Genomic DNA, 21516 nt, shown 5'->3' with positions numbered 1-21516 from the left:
GGGCGCAGCGGGCGGAGTAGCCCTGGCTGCAGGCCTGGGCCGAGAATGCGGGCGTTTCCTCCATGCCGGGGTTAGAAGCACCTGCGGGAGGAACCCAGCTGTCCAGGCGCCCAGGTTCTGCCCCTCCCCCGTCCTCTCCCGGCGATGGGGCGGGCGGGCCAGAAAGGCTTAGCCGTGGCTGTGGTTCCCGCGGCGGGAGCTCCTGCGTGAAGCTCCAGGGCCTCCCCTCCCCCGACTAGTGACGGCGGGGCCGGCTCGGGTGGACCCCTTTCCGGGTGGGGTAAGGGAGTGGGGGCGTGGTCCTGGGGGCTGCGCCCTCTGGTGTCCGCAGCTGGAAGGACGGGGCGCATTTGGGCCTTATTTATAGGTGTTGCCCCACGAGACATTAGTGACTGTGCCCCCGTCACAGTGCCCACCGCAGAGCGACCCCTCCGATCGCGCACAGTCGAAGGCGAGTCGCTGGGTCTCAGCCTTAGCTAGCTCTGCACCAAGCGGGTGACACCAACCACCCCACCTGCTGGCCAGGCCGAGCACAGAGCCCCTCCCCCAGCACTGCAAGGACCCACGCCTAGGTGCCCTCAACTTCCCGTGAGCTCCAGACCAGAAAAAAGCCCCCAGAGAGCATACCTGGGCCCTAAATCTCCCTTTCCTTTGCCGACACCTCTTCTGACCCCAAGTATCTTTGGGTGGTTGAAGCAAGGCCCCAGCTTTGTGTAAACGCACAGGACACCCCCCTAGGGTGTGCACGGCAGTCCCAAGTCATCGAGCCATGAGCTCGTGGCAGCCCCTGTCCCCTGAGCTGCGCACCAGGCCCGGAAGCTGCCCACTGGGGGTGGGCAGGGCGGAGGGTGGGGGAAGACCCACTGCTTTGCAGGAGAGAGCCCTCCCCACTTTGCTGAGAAGGTTCCATGGAAACCTGTGTTTCTTAGGCCCCCACGCTGCAGGCTGGCCAGGGTTCAGATGTGGACTGCCAGCCCCTCTGTGGTCCCAGAGCCAGCTGGGGGGTGCGTCAGAGAGTGGCCACAGGACGGGCCTCTGCACATCCAACACCTGGTCTGGAGGGGTCTACCCCAGAGTGAGCCGGGGGGAAGCGGGTACCTAGCCAGGCCCCTCGCGCGGCAGAACCTCAGGTGGATGGGCCTCTCGGGGTCTGACCGGGTCCCCCCTCTGTGTCCCAGGTGTGCAGGGGCTTCCTGCTGGCAGGGCTGTTTTTCTGGGTCAGGGCCACAAGTCCCAGGTCTTGTCCCCATCCCAGCCTCCCGCCCACCCCATCTCCCCCCTCCACCCCACCCGTGGCAGGACTGTCCACCCTCCTGCTCCCTCTTTCATGCTAAGCTCAAGGCCAGGCCGGAATCCGGGCGGATGACAGGGTGTGAGGCTCCACCCCAGGGAGGTGACAGTGGGCTTTGCTGGCTGAAGCTGTGGGTGACACCCTCTCCCGTGGGGATGGGGGTGGGGTCGGCCCCCTCGTGGGCCCAGGGCCTTCTGGAGCCCACCGAGATGGCTGGAGGCCTTCCCCACCTCCCGGCCCTGCTCTGGCTGGGAGCGGCCCTTCAAGGGATACAGCCGGTGTTGCCTGGGGGCGGGGACTCCCCATCCTTGCGGCCGCCCTAAGGCAGCCTCCCCCGCCCATGACAGTGACACACTCAGCAACTCGGCCCCCAGCCCCTTACCTGGGTGCTGCTCCGGCTGTGCCCCGGTGGGCTGTGCCACCCCCAGGTCGGCTCCTCTGTGTCCCCGGCACTGCTGCGTCCCCGGCACCGGCAGAAGCTTCCAGGCAGCAGCGCGGATCCTGGCCTGGCTGCTCAGTGCTGCCCCCAATGGCAGCTGAAAGAGCTGTACTTAAAGGGGCCGCGCCCAGTGGGGGCTGCACCGTGGAGCTGGGGATCGTGACTGCACAGGCTCCAATTTGGGGCCGTGCGGAGCACAGGGTCCCTGCAGCATCCCCAAGACGCAGACCTCAGCGTCTAAACAGGAGCCCTGTGGCCCGGAGCAGCCTGCCAGTCCCGCCAGTGTCACCCCCACACACTTGCCTGAGAGGAGGGGCCCCAAGCCCTGGCCTGGGCTGCAGAGATTGGTTAGGGGCATCTTGGAATTTGCATCTCCTGTTGGGCGAGGCAGGAGCAGATGGGCTTCTCCCTGCCCCACTGGCCTTTCCCCAGGCCCTATCTGCTTCGAGGCTGCCAGTGCCAAAATCTCGGTGGGTACTTGGGGCCAGATGGCCCCTGCAGCCTCCTGTGTCCCCAGGATGCCATCCTCTCTGGGTGAGGCCACTCCTGCATCCGGTGTCTCTGCCAGCCTGGGAAGGCCTGCACGTGACCTACCGTACCTGCCTGGTAACGTCCTCGTTCCACTCTGCCAGCCCCTCCCCAAGGCATTGGGCCTGGAAACGTTCTAGCCTGGCAGGGGAGTGGGTAGCCGATGCCCTTGGCTCCGAAGGGCAGGACCTACGCCATTCTGCGTTGTTCAAAGCAGGGCCCACTGAAACCCCAGCATAGCTGTCCATGGTGTGATCCTGGCAAGTTCACATACTGTTGACCCATTCCACACCAGGGGAACCTCTGAAGCCGACCCTGACCTCATGGGCTGTGGGCTCAGGGACCAGGCTCCTAAGCTTGCTGTGGGCCACACCACCTGTTCAGGGACCACAGCGACTGCCTCACACCCTGGGGTCACAAAGCTCCCAGGCACAGGAGCCTCCAGCTTGGCCATCCCCTCCCCTTCACTGGCGCACTCTTCCTGCCCGCCCTGCAGGGTTCTCATGGCAACAGTAGCTGTGGGGGTGGAGGCTGGGCGCTGCTGACAGCTGGAGGGGGCAGGGGCCTGAAGGGGGGGCAGTGCCGCAGGCGGCTGCCTGGGAGCCATGCAGACTGGACTTCCACCTCATGGGGCTGCGGACCCCCAAGTGTGCTGGGTGCAGCTGCTGAGCCCTGGCACAGGTGGGCTGGGATGTACCCAGGGTGTGGCCAGGGTTGGTGGGATGTCCTCACAGCATTGCTGGGCAGCCTCCTGCCTCAGAGGACTTCCCTGACAACCCATGGCAGCCTGGGCCCGAGGCAGCGGGAGCAGGTGCAGGGAGAAGAACAGACACACGCAGAGTGAAACAGGAGTGCTTTATGGTCTGAGTGGAGTGTTTGGGAGGCGTGCCTCCCAGCTCCCGCCTGTGGGCTCACCTGAGCGGGGGGCGCAGCTGAGGCCACTGTGGGAAACAGCCCCCATCCCCAGGAGAGGCCCTGCATGCTGCCTTCGGTCTCTCGCCAGCCGTGCCTAGCGTAGGGCCTGGGCTGCCCTTTAGGGTGGGTCTGCACACCCGTGTTCAGGGCTCCCAGCCGGAAGCGGAGCCATAGGCATGCTGCGGCCCTGGGTGAGCGTGGAGGGCAAGCAGGTGCCGGGGCAGCGTGCAGCCCGCAGCCAAGCGGCCCCTGCCCAGCCTCTGTAAACAGACCCTCATGCCCCGGGCCTCAGTCACATCCCTGAGAAACACTGGGGACTGGCGGCTCTGCCCCGAGAGGGCCAGGGTGTCCACCGAGCCTGGCCAAAGCCAGCTGTCCCCTCCCTCCTTGCAGAGCAGGCTCACACCGGGTCTGGAGGCCCAGTCCGGGGACACCAACGCCCGGCCTCTTCCAGCTCAGAAGTGCACACGGCAGCCACCGGGCAGCGGCAAAGGCGATGGTGCAGAGGCAAATGCCTCCCCAGGCAGTGACAGGCACGCCCCCCACCCCAGGGCGGCCACTGCCCCGGTTGGCCTAGAGCTCCTCATAGTCGCCACCCCCAGGGTGGCGGCCGCCCGGGGCCCCGCCCCCCAGGAAAGCCTCCAGCTCATCAGCAGCCGTCCTCTCCCTGCTGCGTGGGGGCCGCTGCTGCCGCCGCCGCCGCTCCTCCTTGCCCTCCTCCTTGTCCTTGCTCTTCTTATGTTTGCTCTTCTTCTTGGCAGCCTTTTCTTCCTGCTGAGGAGCACAAGGAGGGGGGCACCATGGAGTCACAGGAGGCCAGAGCCCCAGTCCCAGGACCGCATGCTGCCCAGCCCTGGCCCACCAACAGAGCCCTGGTCCCAGGACCACACACCGCCCAGCCCTGGCCTGTCGGGAAGGGGAGTAGCTGGTACCTCTTTGCCTTTCTTCTTCTTCTTCTTCTCCTTAGAGGGGGTTTTGCCCTCCTTACCTGCACAGACAGGACAGACAGTGGCTCAAACACAAAGCAGTGAGCCCCAGCCCTCCAGGAGGCCCTGCTGAGGGACAGGACCACACTCCTGCAGGGGGCTGCCAGGAGCATGGCACTGCCTCCTGGACTCAGGAAAGGCCCCCGGCCAGTGGCCAGCAGCTGGGAGGAGGCCCACGTTCTACCCAGACTCCAGCAGGCTGACCGCACTCTGGTGCCCCTGCCCACCTTCCTCGCTGCTCTCCTTGGGCCCAGCCTCCTCCAGCCCCAGCCCGAAGAGGTCCGAGTCATTCTTCAGTCTGAAGGTGGGGAGAGGGAGCTTGGGGGGCGGGGGCGGCTGAGCAAGGGCCTCGTCCTCGTCAGTCACATCGGAGGGGTCATCTCGCACGGGAAACTCACCCTGCAGCAGGGAGAGCAGCTGGTCAGGCCGTCGTCCCTCCCACACCCTCAGGGGTTGTGGGGTCTCAAACCCAGCCGGAAGGCCCAAGTGTGGGGACATGAGACGCCTCTTCCAGAAGCCTCCTCCCACTGCACCCACCCACTGAGAGACTCTGGCCTCCTGGCTGACCTCTGCCCGGGGAGGACCCGTCTTACCACCCTGCGCTGTGTGTCTGACGCCTCGCTCTCAAAGTCGGGGTCATCCATGACAAAGGACAGCATCTGTGCAGCGATGGGCCCCTCGGGGTCACTCTCGGATGAGGACGCCTGCTCACCCTTCCCCGCCTCAATCTCAGCAGGGGGCCTGGTGCTGCTGTGCTTTTCCGGACCTGTGCGAACAGAGGCACTGCCTGGCCGGGGCGGTGCTGCGGCCCTCGTGGGAGCTGTTCCCCTCCGTGGCTTTGAAGCTGGTGTGGAGGACCTTTGTGGACAAGCAGAGGGTCAGTCAGGGTCCTCCGGAGGTGTCCTGAGCTGCCCGCCCCCCCGGTCTCCAGGCCCCACCCTGGGGACACCTGCCCTTACCACTTGGTCTCTGGCTCTAAGCACTGCTGGGGAGCCGGGGCAGGGCCTTTTGGGGGATCCCCCACTTCTGCTTCCTCCTCACTTGACAGAGTGATGTTCTGACTGGGGACGGGACCAGCGGGTGGTGGGGAACTCCCACGTGGCTGGTCTTCGAGGTCCACATCGTCCTGGAACCCTGCCACCATCGGGTTGCTGCCCAGGGCCTCTGCATCACTGCAAAGCAGGGGGCAAAGTGGTCAGAGGCCACGGGGTAGGGATGGCCGGCCGGGCTCACAGGCCTTGGTTCCAGGCACCCTGGTACCCGGCACACCCTGGCCGTGGGACCACCCCGTCCCGGGTGCTGTGTTCTAGGGGAAGCCTCCTCGTGGCTGTCACAGGGCTGCTGAGAAAGGGGTCGGCGGCTCAAGGTCGGACACAGTGTTGCCCTGCAGTCGGTCCATGGGCGAAGGATGTGGGGCCGCGCAAGTGGGCATTCATGGAGAAGGTGGGCTCAGCTCAGGGCCACCAGGCTTTCCATCTTTTGTGTATTTCTGGAGGAAGCTGCTGCCCCACAGCAATGGGTGAGGCTGAGGTGCTGAGGCCACCGGGGGTGAAGTATGTCCAATGGAGTCCACACCTGGGACCAAACGCAGGGCTTTGCTGCAGGCAGAGTTCGGGGCAACTTGGCAGAGTGGTGGGAGAGGGGCTGGCAGACAGATGGGGAGGCAGCTCTAGCTTCCAGCTCTAGGACCTGCAGGAAGCCGCCCCCAGCTCTGCAGCACCCGGGCCCTGGCCCTGCGGAGACAACATCTGGTGGCCTGAACCTCCCGTATCACCTGGAGTGGCCTTGCCAGTGGCCTCCGTGTGGAATCTGCCCACAGAAGACTCCAAGGTGCCCCTGTCCTCTCCAGGGTGTGGGCAGAGCCGGTGGCCAGGCCTTTCTGATGTCTGGAAGCCCCGTCTAAGCTCTTCCCTCATCTGCTCCAGCCACAGATCTGCTCTGTCCTCAGTCAACGGAGACCAGCCAGCCGGGCACCCCTTCTGCACCCCCAGGAAGCCAGCCCCACCTGCTGCTCGGGCGCCCTAGAGGCTGGGGGCAATGGGAGAGGAGGTCCAGGCCCACCCCTCACCTGTCGCTGTCCTGCTGGGCAGCCTTGGCCCCCACCTTCTTCTCGTCCCTGGCGGGGGTCGCATCTTCCAGGAAGCTGCGGTCCAGGCGGTCGTCGGGAACGAAGTCCTCCACACTCTGCACTGCTGCTGGGGCCTCCGCGGCCAGGACTGGCTCTGTAAACAGTGATGCCGGGTCCTCTTCTCAGCACCAGAACCCTCACTGCACCCAACCCCAAGCCAGGCCCACCAGGGACGTGCCCACGGGACTGGGACAAGCAGGAAGAAGTACGGAGCGCTCCGAGACCCAGAGCCCCACCTGTGAGGGCGTGGGGGACCGGGACCACTTTGGGAGGGGCAGCTCCAGGGCCTACCTGGAGGTGGAGGGGCTGCCTCGGCGGCAGGTGACGTCCCAAACAGCCTCGAGATGATGCTGCGCCGCGGGGCAGGGGCTGAGGGGCACGCAGGTGGGGGCAGGGCCTCTGAGGGTGGTGCAGGGGGCACAGAGGACGGTGGGGCGGCATTGAGTGGCAGCTGTGGGGCGGGCTGGGGTGTGCCGGGGCTGGAGCTCCCCGTGGACACAGCGCCTGGAGGCACCACCGGTGACTGGGAGCCCGAGGATGGGCTCTGCCCGTTGGCCACCAGTGGGGACGCATGACCGCGGCTGCGAGCCTCCATCATCTCCAGGAAGCTGGAAGGCAGAAGGCAGGTGAGAAGCCTGGCTCCCCCGCCTCTCACTGAGGCCCGCAGGTGACAGGGGGCCCTCTGCTGCTGCGGATAGGGCAGGGAAGAGCCGCCGTGTTCTGGGCCATCATCCCCACCCACTTCCAAGAGCAGCAGCGCTGGCCGGGCAGGGGCTCACGCCTGTCATCCCAGCACTGTGGGAGGCTGAGGCGGGCAGATCACAAGTTCAGGAAGTAAGACCGTCCTGGCTAACACAGTGAAACCCCGTCTCTACTAAAAATACAAAAAAATTAGCCGGGCGTGGTGGCGGGCACCTGTAGCCTCAGCTACTCGGGAGGCTGCGGCAGGAGAATGCCGTGAACCTGGGAGGCGGAGCTTACAGTGAGCCGAGATCATGCCACTGCACTCCAGCCTGGGCGACAGAGCAAGACCCTGTCTCAGAAAAAAAGAGCAGCAGCCCCGAAGGGCGGGGACAGCAGGCACCAGCGTGCCTGTGTTCAGCTCCCCGGAAAGTCGTTTCGGATCTGTTCTGAGGCACAGCCTTTGGGGGCTCCATGCAGAGGTGGCCAGATGGCAGCAAGTGGACCTTCCCGTGAGGGGGGATTCTGGGAAGAGGAGGGGGCTGGGGCTTGGTGGAGCACGTGCGGCCATCGCAGCATCCAGCTGACCCAACCCTCAGTCCCAGGAAATGCCAGGATTGGTTCAACAGAGAAGCGCCCATGCCGGGGGTCCATTCTGGGAGCCAGAAGCCATGGGTCCCTCTCCAGGCATTAGACTGCCTTCCCTCTCAGTCTCTTGCTGTGTCTCAACCAACAGCCAGATCCGAGGTGACCCACAGGGCTCTCCCTCTGGAAACAGAGACCTGCTGGGGGACCTCAGGAGGGTCGCTGATTCCGCGGTCCCTGCCTGGGAAGGCACCAGGGGAGGCACCAAGCCCCCAGCTGTGCAGGAGCCTGAGGCAGAGAACAGCCAGCTGTCCCACTGCCCGCAACCCCCGGGGCTGCGCGTGCTGCCCAGGCCCACTCAGGAGGATGCTCTGAGCCGCCCTCTGCTATCAAGGACCAGAGACCTCCATGTCCTGGTCCGTATGCTTCTTCAGCACAGGGAGCTTCCCAAAGTCAAGCAGCTGACCAGAAAGCACACCTCACGCTGGCATCAATGTGGGAAGCTAAGCCCCTGACGGGCAGGCAGCCCCACCAGGACTCCACCAGCATCAGCACCTGGCCACGGTCAGCGGTGCTCAGAGCGGCAGGCACGGCATGACCTGCACAAGGAGTCCATGCCAGGTGTGACTGTGAGGGGGCTGCTGGGGGCAGTGCCAACCTGAGCCCTCCTCCACCTATGCCCCAAGATGACTTAATTTACCCCAAATGGGGGGCACTCCAAATGGGTTCCACTCCTTGGTGCAGCCCATGGCCCGGTACCACGGCCGCGCCTGCAGCCCCCACACTGCCCCCGCGGGCGGACGCAGCCACATACATGCCGTAGTTCTGGTCCTCCGTCTCCTGCTGCACCGACAGCTCCTCCAGTGTGGCGTCCATGTCCAGCTGGTTTGTCTCCAGCTGCCGCAGCAGCGTCTCCCTCTGCAGAAGGGGAGCACACAGGCCTGAGCAGGGGCCCTTCCTGCTGCGACTGCCCCAGCCCGACAGCAGCTGAGTGCACAGGGGACGCCTCCTGCTGACTAAATCAAGAGATGCTGCAGGGACGGGTGCTCAGTAACTCATGGAGCTCTGGGCTGGGCCTCAGTGGAACCACAGAAGCCCACATGATTCCTCTGCGGCGACCGGCACGACACCTACAGACTGCCAGCATGGCTTAGGGGACAGCTCTGCCACAGGCATAAACCTCAAAGCACCCCACCCACACGCACCTCCAAGGGTGAAGAAGCCTCACCTTCACCTGGAAACCAAAGCCTCTCTGCTCCCCGCCGTGCACACCTCTGGTGGCAGGACACAGCCCCGGCCACGCATCGCCACCGTCCCCACACCCACAGGCAGCTGGCTCTGGAGCAAACCGCTGCCCTCCTGGCCTGGAGCCCCAGGCTGGTCTGAGGCCGGTCCACGTCACTGCTCACTTTAGATTCAAATTAAATACAAACGCCAGAGCCTCACGAACCCCTGATCTCAGGTGAGCCACTGCGCCTGGCCCCTTCTCTCTTTTTTAATAGAGATGGGGTCTCGCTATGTTGCCTAGACTGGTTTCGAATTCCTGAGCTCAAGTGATCCTCCCACCGTGGCCTCTGCTGAAATTACAGGCCTCAGCTACCTGCCTGGCCTTTTTTTTTTTTTTAATCAGCTTTTTCAGGTTGAAGAGATTTTTTTTTTTTTTTTAGAACAGGGTCTTGCTATATTTATTGCCCAGGCAGATCTTGAACTCCTGGGCTCAAGCTATCCTCCCGCCTCTACCTCCCTGAGAGCTGAGATTATAGGCGTGAGCCACCGTGCCCAGCCTGGAGGGGTTTTTAAAATAAAAATGTGGGCCAGGCGCGGTGACTCACGCCTGCAATCCCAGCACGTTGGGAGGCCGAGGTGGGCAGATCACGAGGTCAGGAGATCGAGACCATCCTGGCTAACCCGGTGAAACCCCGTTTCTACTAAAAATACAAAAAACTAGCCAGGTGCAGTGGCAGGTGCCTGTAGTCACAGCTACTCGGGAGGCTGAGGCAGGAGAATGACGGGAACCCGGGAGGCGGAGCTTGCAGTGAGCCGAGATCGCACCACTGCACTCCAGCCTGGGTGACAGAGCGAGACTCTGTCTCAAAAAAATAAAAATTAAAATAAAAATAAAAATTAAATAAAATAAATAAAAACGTGAGGCCGGGCGCGGTGGCTCACACCTGTAATCCCAGCACTTTGGGAGGCCAAGGCGGGCAGATCATGAGGTCAAGAGATCGAGACCATCCTGGCCAATATGGCGAAACCCCATCTCTACTAAAAATACAAAAATTAACCAGGCGTGGTGGCACGTGCCTGTAATCCCAGCTACTTGGGAGGCTGAGGCAGAAGAATCGCTTGAACCCAGGAGGCGGAGGTTGCAGTGAGGTGAGGTCGCACCACTGTACTCCAGCCTAAGTGACAGACTGAGACTCCATCTCCCACCTCCCAAAAAAAGGATATTAAAGTCAGTAAGGTCGCCGAAAATGGCTACAACAACAACAAAATGTGATTTTAACCAAATGTGTGAACTCTGGATCCTACTCTGGATACTGACTAAATACCTGATGATCTGAAGAACTCTTTGAAATCTTCGGAAATTTTTGTTTTTAAATTTGTTATTGTGGCTTATTTCTCCAAGAAAAACCTGTGACTTTAATGTGAGGTGTTACGTTATGTACTATGGTCAGGTTAAAAAAAACAGAACGGAGTTTTTAGAGATGTGCTTGAAATATTTTTAGGTGACACAAAGGCCTGAAATTTGCTTCCAGGCCATCCAGGGGCAAGACAAAGAGGAAATGGGGGTCCCGCTGCTGAGACGGGTGAGGACGTTAGATCTGCTTGAGCACATCCATAGCAAAAGGAGAGTGACACACAGCTCAGCCCTACGCTTCCAGCTCAAGACTGTCCAGGGCCCCGTGCTCTCCCTGGGAGGCTCCGGAAGCGTTTGGAGGGTAAACCATCAGGGAATGGAGCAGCGAGCAGTGGGGAGCTCTGCAAGGAGTAACCAACCCAGTGATGAGGGGACGGTTCTGCAGGAAGGACGGGCCTCCCCAGTAGTGCTGGCACCGCCCAAGTCTGACTGCCGGCCTGCCTTCCCACCGAAACGCCCCCAGCAGCAGTCCCAGCCTGCAGGCGTCCTCACTTCTTCTGACACCAGGAGGACAGCACAGCCCCTTCCCTGGGCAAGCCTGACATCCTTCTGGAGAAAGACCAAGGCTGCTACAGCTGCGGCTGGGCCCCAGGTCCCCCAGACCCAGTCAGGGCAGCCCAGGGCGAGGAGGTTCAAGCCTCGTCGTTTGCTGGGCTCCTTTGCAGCCACAGCTGGCCCGGCCCCTTGTTTCTACAAGGGAAGTTGAGTTTAGTCCACAGACCAAAGTTGGTTCCCTGGTTTTGACACAAGCACCAGGGAAATGTGAGATGTGAACAGCGAGTACCTCGGTGGCTCACGCCTGACATCCCAGCACTTTGGGAGACTGAGGTGGGAGGATTGCCTGAGCCCAGGAGTTTGAGGCTGCAGTGAGCCATGATTGCGCCACTGCACTCCAGCCTGGGCCACACAGCAAGACCTTATCTCAACAAACAAAAGCAACCAGAAACACTGGGGGAAACGGAGCAAGGGGTCTCCGCAGAGGTGGAGGGGCTCCTGGAACTGGGTCTAGCCCTCAGGACCCTGCACCCTCTGCCACCCAGAGCAGGCAGGCGCAGTAGAACGTTGGGCCCTTGCCAGCAGCCAACCTCCGAGCAGGCCCACAGCTTTCTCAGGCATTAGGAGGGAGGCCTGTCCAGGGAGACGCCTGGAAAGAGGTGAGAGACCAGCATCCACTCCACCCCACACGGTGACTGCTTACCTGAAGCTGCAAAAATGGGATATTGAAGAACTTATGAAGGTACTTTAGGCCAAAGCTGTTCTTCATGGAAGACTCAGCGTAGCGGAAGTAGGAGGAACCTGGAGGTCTGCTTTCAGAAAGGAAGAAAGATGCACAGAAAGACCCTTGCCCCGGTGCCAAGGACCACCCCTGGGCCCACGGCTGCCGGTCCGCACTGCCCTCCCTCCTCCTGCAGGCTCCTGAGGCCACAGGACCCTGCTGAGCCCTGCTAACCAGCTAAGCTGAGTGCCCTTCTGCAGGTGACCCCCACGGTGCCAGCACCTCACCCCGGCACACAGTTCCCAGCACAGTTCCTGGCAATGCCATTGGGGAGACCCAGGCTTCAGTGAGCCCCACGCCGCGGCGTGACCTGACATCCCCTGGCCCCCGTGCTAACGCTAACCCCTCCCCCGGCCTCTGCCTCAGCACCCTCCCCCACGCACCAGAACACCAGGCAGGGTCCCTTGGGAGCAGGGCCACTGCACTCACCTGTCCAGGTTGTCGATGAAGTCACGCACGTCGTCTGGCAGGATGACTCGGTGCTCGCCCATGTCCCGGTAGTTCCCCAGCACGCACACTGGCACATGGGTGGGCACTTTCGGAAGCTCCCGGAGAATATAATTGAAGGTCCTCAGGGAACAGGTGAGGACCTGGCTTAGTTTCAGCTCTGCGACGCCCTGTCCCTCCCTGGGAAGCTACTGTGTGCCCAGGCCCGAGGACGGTGGCTGCTTCTCATTTCCAACATCCCACCCACCGGAAGCACGCCTCGAGCGTGCAGAGCGAGAAGGAAGTGCCTCGAGGGCCTTCGCACCCCTCCCAGCCTGCAGCCCCCGCCCATCCCTCTCCCTGAGCGACATACTTGACCGCACCCCACACTGGAATGCCCCTGCCTGTCCCTGCCTTCCCTCAGAGCGCCCCGCGTCCACATCCCTACAAAACCACCTCTGGCTTTGCCTGCGTCCACCCTCATCCCACACTGTCCTCTGTGCCCCTCGGCATTGACCCCGTGGCTGCTCGTCCAGGCTCCCTGCCCACCGGGGACACCCTGGGGTGCCCCTGCTACTGCCGGTCAAGCGGCTGTTTGGAGAGCCTTGTCTTAAGCAGACATCTCCGGGAACGGATGGCAAGTCTCCAGAATCTGCCTGTCGCGGAGCTGCCAGTTTCTCAGCTGCACAGTTTTCCAAAAGGCTTGTGAAGAAATAACTAGCGCTTCAAGTGACACAACTTCCCGACTGAGGGAAAGCCAACACAAGTGGGTGAAAAACGCAGCATCCTAAGTTTGTAACTCCGTTTTCTTTCATTTGCACAGTCATTTAAACCAGTCCCTCACCAAGGCCGGCCCAGGGGCACCTCTGGTCCTAAGCAGGCGGCCCTCTGGTGTCTCCTGCTCCTCGCAGCTGTGAAGGGCCTGCGTGGCGCTTGAAGCCGCTGTCTGAGCCAGTGGTGTTTTCCATCCTTCATGTTGGGCAGCAGGGGCGCCAAAGCATTGCTACCACAGGCATCGCCCACCCAGGCTGGTGCTGCCAACAGGGTCTCTGGGCCCACAGGTGAGTGCCTTTGCCACGTCTTCCCAGGCTGGCTGGAGTCTCGCTGTCCCTCCTGCCCGCTCCTCACATGGCAGCCCAGGCGGATGCAGCTCCCTCCAGGCCGTTCCCGCGGCAGCAGTGGAAGGTGTCGTGGAGGCCACTCTGCGTCCACCCTCAACTTCGCTTGGGAAAAGCCACTTCCCACCCACCAGGCCAGCAGGCTGGCCTAGACAGGAGAGGCCGGAGGGAGAGCAGCACCACTGCTCGCCCAGGTGAGGCTGGCGTGTGTGCACCCGAGCTGGACTCGTGCCCCGGGTGGGTCCACCAGCCCCGTGCGTAGTTCTCCTGCCATCCGTGTGCCACACCCCCACCAAGGGCTCTCCCGAGGGTGCCTGCAGTCAGTCCTTGGCGGTGGTGCTGCAGGCTGGGAGGGCAGGCAGGGTTCCCAGCATTAGCAAAGGTTGGCAGAGGCCCAGAGCATGGCCGGCCAGGCGCTGCAAGCCGCCCTCAGGCCTGGGCTGCTGATGCGTGCTAAGTGTGCGGCCCCGTGACAGGCGGTGTGCTTAACCCTGGTGTGGGGGTCTTCCCAAGTAAGAGAAGCTGCTGACCAGGCCCCCAGGCCAGACCCACTGCTGGGAAGAGCAGATGCCTGGACGCGTCGAATGCGCTGCTCCTAGTGCTCCAGGCACTCGCTGTGGGTAGGAGGGGCCCCGCGCCAGGAGGCTGGTCTCCACAAGGCCCTTGTTCTTCTAGGAGCCTTGCACCAAGTGTGTGTCTGCAGCACCCCCACGTTGGGGCTCCAGTGCGTCCTGGGGGACACTGCACTTCTGAGGAGCTGAGTGGATCCCACGTGACTCCACACAGTGGCCTCTGGGCGCTTGTGCCTAGTCCCCCAGAGACAGTCCTGAGTGCCACTGCCCTTAGCAGATTTTGCTGTCATCTTCTTGCTAGAATGAATCTTGGCGTGGGTTCTCCTGGGTCATGGAAGACGGAGGTCTCGGGGAGCCCTCAACACAAGCAGTCACTTGCTTCTGCCAAATCCCAGATGGTTTTTCAGGAAGAATAATGGGGCTATGGAAGGTACATGCCTTGCCCCAGACACCTTTCGCAGCCGGCCGCGCCATCCCGCCCCATATGCACAGACATAGCTGTTGCCTAGTCCGACATCCAGGCCACTGCCCCTCGTGGCTGAGCCGCCACAGCTGCCCAGCAAGAGTCCCTTGGCCCTGCAGAATGATGCCACTCTAACCGTTATCTGCTGCACAGAGAGGGCGCCCAAGGGGCTAGGGGGTGACAGTTACCGGCGGCCGCCCCGCCAGCTCCCGCTTACCACTGCTTGGTGATGTCAAACATCATGACCACGCCGTTGCAGCTCTTGTACACGTCCAGGAACTCGGCATCCAGGGCCATGTCGGACTCCGCCTGGGGACGGAGGGAATAGTAATGAGACTGGCCCAGGATGGGCCCCACCCATGTGGCCCACAGTCCTGGAAAAGGCTGGATAGTTTTCTAATCTGGAAAGATAACGGCCAGTTCCATTTGGAAACGATACGCTGAAGAGATGGGATAGCTAAACACAGGTTTGCCCCAAAGGGTCTGACAGTCAACCCCAGCCTCGCTGGCAGCTCCCTGAACAAGCCCCCTACTCAGGACCTCACACTAATCACAGCAGTGTCTGCCCCAGGCCTCACGGATGACCAAACCACCACTCGAAAACAGAGGCAGGCGCCGGACTACCAGCCGCCCTCAGCTAGATGTGCGTTCCGGAAGCTTCCAGTGCCCACACACAGGGCTGGCTGCAGTGCTGTGGGCAGAGTCACTCCACCCCATGCTCTAAAGGGAGTGGGATGCACTGCACGGAGGGTGCGAGGCCCCGGGTGCGTCAGGCTCAGGTTGGGTTGGCCCCAGGTGGCTCCAGGGAGAGAAACACGCCCACAGCCACCACTGCAAGATGTGTCCTGTGCTTTGAAGGGCCGAGCCCACTGTGACTGGGATAAAAGTTTGGCGAATTCACTTAAATACTTCTCAGGTCACTCAAATGCCAATAGGGGTCAGTCCAACACGATGTCTAGTGCAGGTGAGCCAGCCACCAGCCACCCCCAAATGCAGCCATGGCAGTGTGGGGTTTGCGGAGCAGGTGGGAAGCCCAGCGGCCCCCGTGGCCACAGCATAACTGGGGTGCTTGGGGTCAAAGGCGTGTGAAGTGTTGGGCACCGGCTCACGCACCCCAGGGCCCTGAGCCACTGCTACCCGCTGTGCACCGGGCACTCACCTCCTGGGGGTCGTTCTCCATCTTTAAGCCGTCGCCTCGCTTTTTGCATTTTCCTTATTTAAAAACAAACAAAAATTACGAGGTGGAATCCCTGGGCCACAGGAGGAGCATGGGTCCCCCTTGGCCACTCAGCCCCCAGCTCTGGCAGGTGCCCTGCTCCACCACCCCAAGCAGCCTGCAGTGCGGGCACCCACGAACTCTGGAGCAGCGGGACCTGGGCAAGGCCTTGCTGTCGGCTTTGGGGGCAGGGCTGGGCTGGGCCTGGACAGAAGGTGCTAGATGGGGCCCATGGGCTCAGCAGCTGCTGGACAGGCTGCGGTGGGATGGCCCACAGCCCTGCACCAGGAGGGTTTGCTGCTGAAGGAAGGGCCCCCTCCCCAGCTCCCCCAAGTCCAGGGCGGGAGGAAGTACAAGGGATATGGTGGGAAAGTGAGGGGCCTCCCCCTGGGGTGAAAGTAGGGAGATGAGCGCACAGACTCTCAAGGCAACAACCAACACGGGAGAAAAGGAGAGGAGGGCAGGGGTCCCAGCCCTGAAGAGGCCTGGGGAGGCAGGAGGGCAGCTGTGTGGTGTCCACGGTCTGGGTCCCCCTGAGCCTCTGCCATCAAGGTCACCATGGCTCTCCTGACCAGTGAGGGGCCATGGCCCCTCCCTCTATCTCCACAATGCTGACCTGAGGAGAAAGGGCTCCAGACCATCCTGGGAACTCTGGGGATCCCAGTCTTGAAGTCACGGACTGGGACAACAAACAAAACCCCTAAGAACAGATGGGGCTCATGTGTTTAAAACGCCACCTCCACTTTATTCCACAGCTTGTTTCTGAACTGCTCACCACGATGTGACCCGGTAGGGGGGTCAGCCCCTCCCTCACAAGGTACAGGAGACAGAACCAGCCCAGAGGAGCCTGCCTAGTCCAGCCACAAAGGGTTCAGCACAGCACTGCTGGCTGTCTGGGGCCTGTATCCAGGAAGGATGCCCACAGCCTAACCAGCACCCCCCTGGGCTAGCCACTGAGGCCGGTCGGATCTGCTCTGGGGAGAGCAGGCAGAGCTGGAGGGGAGCCGGGCTCTGGCTGTCCAGGCGGAGGTGAGGGATGTCGGCTCACCTTGAGACTCCTCCATTCAGCCTCCCTCCGGGCAGCCTGCCCCGTGCAGCCCCCGCTGAGCCTGATGGCCTCACCTTCCCCTTCCCCTCGAGAACTCACCAGGTGACCATGAGGCCTCAGCACCCTTCACTGCGATCCCCACTGGCCGCCCCGGCTGCTGTGGGCGGTGCTCACACCTTGCACAGTGGGCACGGAGTCAGGGTGGCAGTGGAAGGCATGCCAGGCCCCGTCATGGAGCTGGGGGGACCTTTCCCTCCCGAGGGGCCCTGGTTTAGGCTGAGTGAGACTCCCCGGTGGGTGCTAACAGGTGATGCAAGGGTACACGTGCAACCCCAGAGGAAGCCCAGCACTGGGCCGGGCGGCCTCTGCACCCAGAGGCCTCCACGGCAGCCCCAGGCACGACAGGCCACCAGGAGGGGGTCCCATCCTAAGCCATGGAGACCACACCCATCACAGTGCCCAGATACGAACCCCTGTCTACGGGAAGCCTGTGCCCGCTCCACACACGGGCAAAGCCAGGGAGCCACAGCCAGGGAGCCAGAGCTGGAGGGAGGCACAGGAAATCTCTGCAGCTCCAGAAGGGACCCTGCCCCGGATCGGGGAAGCATCCCAGGATGCGAGTCAGGGCAGCCCCGCCTGAGACACCTGGGGGCCACAGGCAGATCTAATAGCTTCCCCTCACAGTGGGGACGGGGACAATGACGGGGCAGTGGATGGCCACCTCTAACGCCAGAGACCACGCAGAGCTCTGCAGACACAGCATCTGGAACACCAGGTCAGCAAGGGCTACACAGAGTCCAGCGCAGCATGGTGGGAGCCGCAGGGGCCCAGCACCCCTGCAGGAACTGCATGAGAACCCGTCTCTGACCCCCCATGGCCAAACCCACCCCAACAAAACACAGGTGGAGGAAGGGGAGCATGCGCCATCCAAACAGACACCATCACACAGAGACCGCGACCGCCTTTCCAGCAGAACCTCGTAACGAGGCCACAGCCAGGCCTGCAAGGCTGGGGCGTGCATGTGGCCAGCCCTGCACACACCACACATGCCCACAGACCACGGGCCCGGGGAGGGCCCTGCACACACACACCACACATGCCCACAGACCACGATCCCGGGGAGGGCCGTGAGCTCCACTCTGAGGACTTAGAGGAACTTGTGACCTTGTGGCTGAGGAGGAGACCAACGATGTCGAGGACACCCCGGGGGCTGCTGTAGCCCTCCCATGGCCCCCAGAGCGCGGGTCTGTGTGGCTGGGGATCCCTGGCGGGAACACATTCCTCTAGACAGCCTGTCTCCGGAGCGCAGGAGCTGGGTCCTTGGCTGTGGGCATGGGGCCACCTGGTGCTGGATCGCTCTGCCAGGCAGTGCAGGAGGGCTCCCAAAATAGCACCCCAGGCCTTGGGGCTCAAAGCACACCCCCGGCCGCACCTGCCACTGCCGTCACTCAGAGGCGGGAGGGATGCTAACTAAAGCAGCAAAGCATGTGGTGCCACAGGAGGGCTGTGCTGTGCCGCGGGGTCACCACTGGATGTGGAGGGGAGCAGAGCAGCAAGACTCTGGGCACCGTCCACGAGGACCGTGGGTGATGCACGGGCACCGGGGGAAAGAAAGGAAGCCTCTCTGCACAGAGCACACAGTCCCAGAGAGAAGCAGACACAGAACACAGACGCCTCACCTTTGTCCACCACATCCCAGACTTCAACCTTCACGATGTCATCCGTGGCTGAAACAGGGAGAATCCTAAGATTAGTGCCCAATATGAAGTTCCCAGGGTGGCACAAAGTGGTCAGGCTGGTGTGGTTGTCTGTGCGCCGCAGGCACCAGCTCCCACCAGGACTTCCGAGTGTTCAGAAACCCAGGATGTGCCCCCTCAAGATGACCACACAGGGAGCGGCTCCTTCAGGCCTCCGCTCAGACACGGCTTCAGCGACAAACTGAACGCACGGTATCTCCCTCCACAGCCCCAGTCCCGGGCACGGCTCCCTACCTCCTCAGTCCCGATCCTGGGCACGGCCCCTCCCTCCCGGGCCCCAAACCTGGGTCCCTCCCTGCAGGGCCCCGATCCTGGGCATGGCCCCTCCCTCCTGGGCCCAGATCCTGGGCACGGCTCCCTACGTCCTCAGCCCCGATCCTGGGCACAGCCCCCTCCCTCCTCAATCCTGGGCACGGCCCCCTCCGTCCCCGATCCTGAGCACGATCCCCTCACTCCTTGGTCCCGATCCTGGGCACGACCCCCTCACTCTTCGGCCCCGATTCTGGGCATGGCCCCTCCCTCCCGGGCCCCGATCCTGGGCACGGCTCCCTCCCTCCCCGGCCCCGATCCTGGGCACGGCCCCCTCCCTCCTCTTCTGGGCATGGCCCCTCCCTCCCGGGCCCCGATCCTGGGCACGGCTCCCTCCCTCCCCGGCCCCGATCCTGGGCACGGCCCCCTCCCTCCTGGGCCGCGATCCTGAGCACGGCTCCCTCCCTCCCTGGCCCCGATCCTGGGCACGGCCCCCTCCCTCCCTGGCCCTGATGCTGGGCACAGCCCCCTCCCTCCCTGGCCCCAAACCTGGGTCCCTCCCTGCAGGGCCCCGATCCTGGGCACGGCCCCCTCCCTCCCGGGCCCTGATGCTGGGCACAGCCCCCTCCCTCCCGGGCCCCGATCCTGGGCACGGCCCCTCCCTCCCGGGCCCCGATCCTGGGCACGGCCCCCTCCCTGCAGGGCCCCGATCCTGGGCACGGCCCCTCCTGGCCTCAGCACACTGGAAGGTGACCCTCCTGGCCTCAGCACACTGGAAGGTGACCCTCCTGGCCTCAGCACACTGGAAGGTGACCCTCCTGGCTGGGTGGATGTCTGTTTTGCCCATAGTCTCCATGAGAGCAGGTGCGCTCCTGCTGACGGGTGTGAACAAACGAGCCCACCCGTGTCACCTTCTCCTGACCCTGTTTCTGCATCCAGTGACTGGCCTCTCGTTCACTTTGAGGGAGTGGGATGTAAGTAACCACTGAGGGCGGAGGCCGGACCCTCCCTTCGGAGCCACCTGACAGGCCCCAGGCCTGCCCCATGCTGCACCATCACAGCTGGGCCTGGTGGTGCCGCCTGCTCCTCCTGAGCACCCATGACTGTGCCCTATTGTGGGGCATGTTGGGGTCTGGGGGAGCCGCTGGATGGAGCCTCCCGCCCACCCAAGGATTCCAAGGGGAAGGGAGAACCAGAGGGGAGAGGCACACCCAGGCCCCTCACACCGCCAGGCATCTGCACACCAACTGCATCTGCACACCAACCATATCCACGTCGCCTGAGCAGAGGGGCATAAACGCTGCCATCAGCCTCACCCCAAACCAGGAAGAGAGTGCGGTGGCAGGTAGAGCTTCTGCGTGCCGGCGCTGTGGGCTCTGTGTCCTGTCAGCCCAGCACCACCCTCCCAGGCCTAGAGAGCAGCAGATGCCCAGCAACTCCACGGCTGTTCTGCACAGAGTCCAGGCGTCAGCTGTCACCATGTGGCGGCCGAAACTCATCTTTGCCTCCCACTAGTAACCCACTAGGTTTTATTTTTTTTTTTCAGTGAAAAGGAATAGTGTTTAAAACAGCCCTGGCTAAGCGCAGTGGCTCATGCCTGTAATCCCAGCGCTTTGGGAACCCAAGGCAGGTGAATCACATGGTCAGAGTTCAAGGCCAGCCTGGCCAAGATGGTGAGACCCGTCTCTACTAAAAATATAAAAAATCAGCCAGGTGTGATGGCGGACGCCTGTAATCCCAGCTACTCAGGAGGCTGAGGCAGAGAATTGCTTGAACCTGGTTCCAGTGAGCTGCGATCTCACCACTGCACTCCAGCCTGGGCGCCAGAGCAAGATTCTGTCTCAAAAATAAACAAACAAACAAAAAACAGACCAAAAAACAAAGAAACAAAAAACAGCCCCAAGGCTTTTTGCTGTCAGGATTCTGAACACACAGGGCAGCTGCTCTGCCTCCCACAGCACGAGCCTTGGAGCCGCCACAGCTATCACCTCCCCCACCTTCCTGCATCTACCCAGGCCCCCGCACCCAACTGAGACCCTGGGGAGGGCTCTATCCCACCATCCAGCCCACCTCACTGAATCTTTTAAGTGACACAAACTTTCCGCAGGAGCAAGGCTCAAAGGTCTTATTACTGTTTCTGGTGCTGGCGCAGATGTGGGGCTGGGCCCAAGAAAAAACACCACGTGCTCCAAGAGGGCACAGGCCAGGGAGTGCTCCTCAGAAGACACCTCCTTTCAGTCCCCCAGGCGCCCGCATGCCCACTCACCTGCGGCCACTGCTGTCCCGAGCTGAGCCTCCCAGCTCAGCGGGGCTTCATGAAGCTCACTCAGGCAGCAGGGTGATCCACCCCAAAAGAGCCCCCAGAGTTCACTCCGGGACCCCCACGCAGGCAGGGTCCCTCACAGACAAGAACTCTTTGGGGAGACCCCCTCTGGGGAACGCATCTCCCAGGAACCAGGGCCAAGGAAGTGGAGGCCTGGAGCCCGAAGCCCCGAGGCGCCCGCCACACTCACTCTTGTAGCTCCAGTGGATGCTGGTGACCTGGATCTCCTGCGTGGGGATGTACTCCTCCACGAACGGCCGGCCCTGCAGGCGGTGCCACAGCGCTGTCTTGCCCGTGTTCCTGTCTCCCCGGATCACTATCTTCACTGCGGGCACGAAGAGTAAAAGAAAAGGCCAATCAAACGAACCGAATCCAAGTTGCAGCTTTAAGAGCAATTACAAAGAGAGCCGGTTCTGCTGCCACCTGTTTATCTTTCTTGCCAGAGTCAGACTCAGGAGACCGGCAGGCAGGGGAGGAAGACCATGGGTGGGAACCATGATGACCTCTCCCATCAGGAGGACACCTGGCAGCACACAGAGCATCGATGGCGACCGGGGCCCAAGGGGCAGCTAGGGGTCCTCCTGGGCTGCTGGAGGCCACAACCCGGGTCAGGCTTTCTACTTGGAGGACATGGTTCTGCCCTAGAGCCCACCCCGGGACCCCTGGGGACCCTCAGGGTCAGGGGCCGCCGCCTGCGGAGCTCGCCACAGCACGCCAGGCTTCTGCGGATTGCTCCTAACCAAGTTTTCTGCAGCCCTGGTGTCTTCAATGCACAATTCTGCAGAGCATGGGGCCTGCATCCCAGCTCACGCACAACATGTGTGTGCCGGGTAGCCCCGGGCCTGGGCCTCCTTGTTCCGGGGCTGGGTTGGAG

General features: G+C 62.5%; 1 protein-coding gene across 2 annotated transcripts; it reads right to left on the bottom strand.

Moving 5' to 3' along the window:
* Nucleotides 1-3094: 3094 nt before the first annotated feature.
* Nucleotides 3095-21088, bottom strand: RABL6 (RAB, member RAS oncogene family-like 6). Of its 2 annotated transcripts, XM_011985096.1 has the most exons (15): nt 19123-19871; nt 17993-18040; nt 15882-15965; nt 15209-15261; nt 14267-14358; nt 11900-12040; nt 11393-11498; nt 8368-8471; nt 6579-6895; nt 6228-6381; nt 5119-5331; nt 4753-5017; nt 4387-4558; nt 4106-4161; nt 3095-3947 (listed from the first exon to the last, which is right to left on the bottom strand). In XM_011985096.1, the coding sequence occupies exons 3-15, from the start codon at nt 15904-15906 to the stop codon at nt 3747-3749; spliced, it is 1899 nt and encodes a 632-aa protein (XP_011840486.1). In that variant the 5' UTR covers nt 15907-15965; nt 17993-18040; nt 19123-19871; the 3' UTR covers nt 3095-3746. The 2 variants fall into 2 exon arrangements, with proteins under 2 accessions (XP_011840486.1, XP_011840485.1); XM_011985095.1 differs by lacking the exons at nt 15882-15965; nt 19123-19871 and adding an exon at nt 20833-21088.
* Nucleotides 21089-21516: the final 428 nt, after the last annotated feature.

Source organism: Mandrillus leucophaeus, unplaced genomic scaffold, assembly GCF_000951045.1.
Source record: "Mandrillus leucophaeus isolate KB7577 unplaced genomic scaffold, Mleu.le_1.0 Scaffold28, whole genome shotgun sequence".
NCBI classification, from domain to species: Eukaryota; Metazoa; Chordata; class Mammalia; order Primates; family Cercopithecidae; genus Mandrillus; species Mandrillus leucophaeus.
The sequence above is the reverse complement of the archived record's forward strand: the minus strand, read 5'-3'. Positions and strand labels throughout refer to the sequence as shown.

Coding starts and splice junctions, on each gene's coding strand:
- RABL6 (XM_011985096.1), bottom strand. CDS start 15,906: ATGGTCTGGAGCCCTTTCTCCTCAG. Junction 11,499..11,899: donor TTCATCGACAACCTGGACAG/GTGAGTGCAGTG, acceptor TTCTGAAAGCAG/ACCTCCAGGTTCCTCCTACT. Junction 3,948..4,105: donor AGAAGAAGAAAGGCAAAGAG/GTACCAGCTACT, acceptor TGTGCTCCTCAG/CAGGAAGAAAAGGCTGCCAA.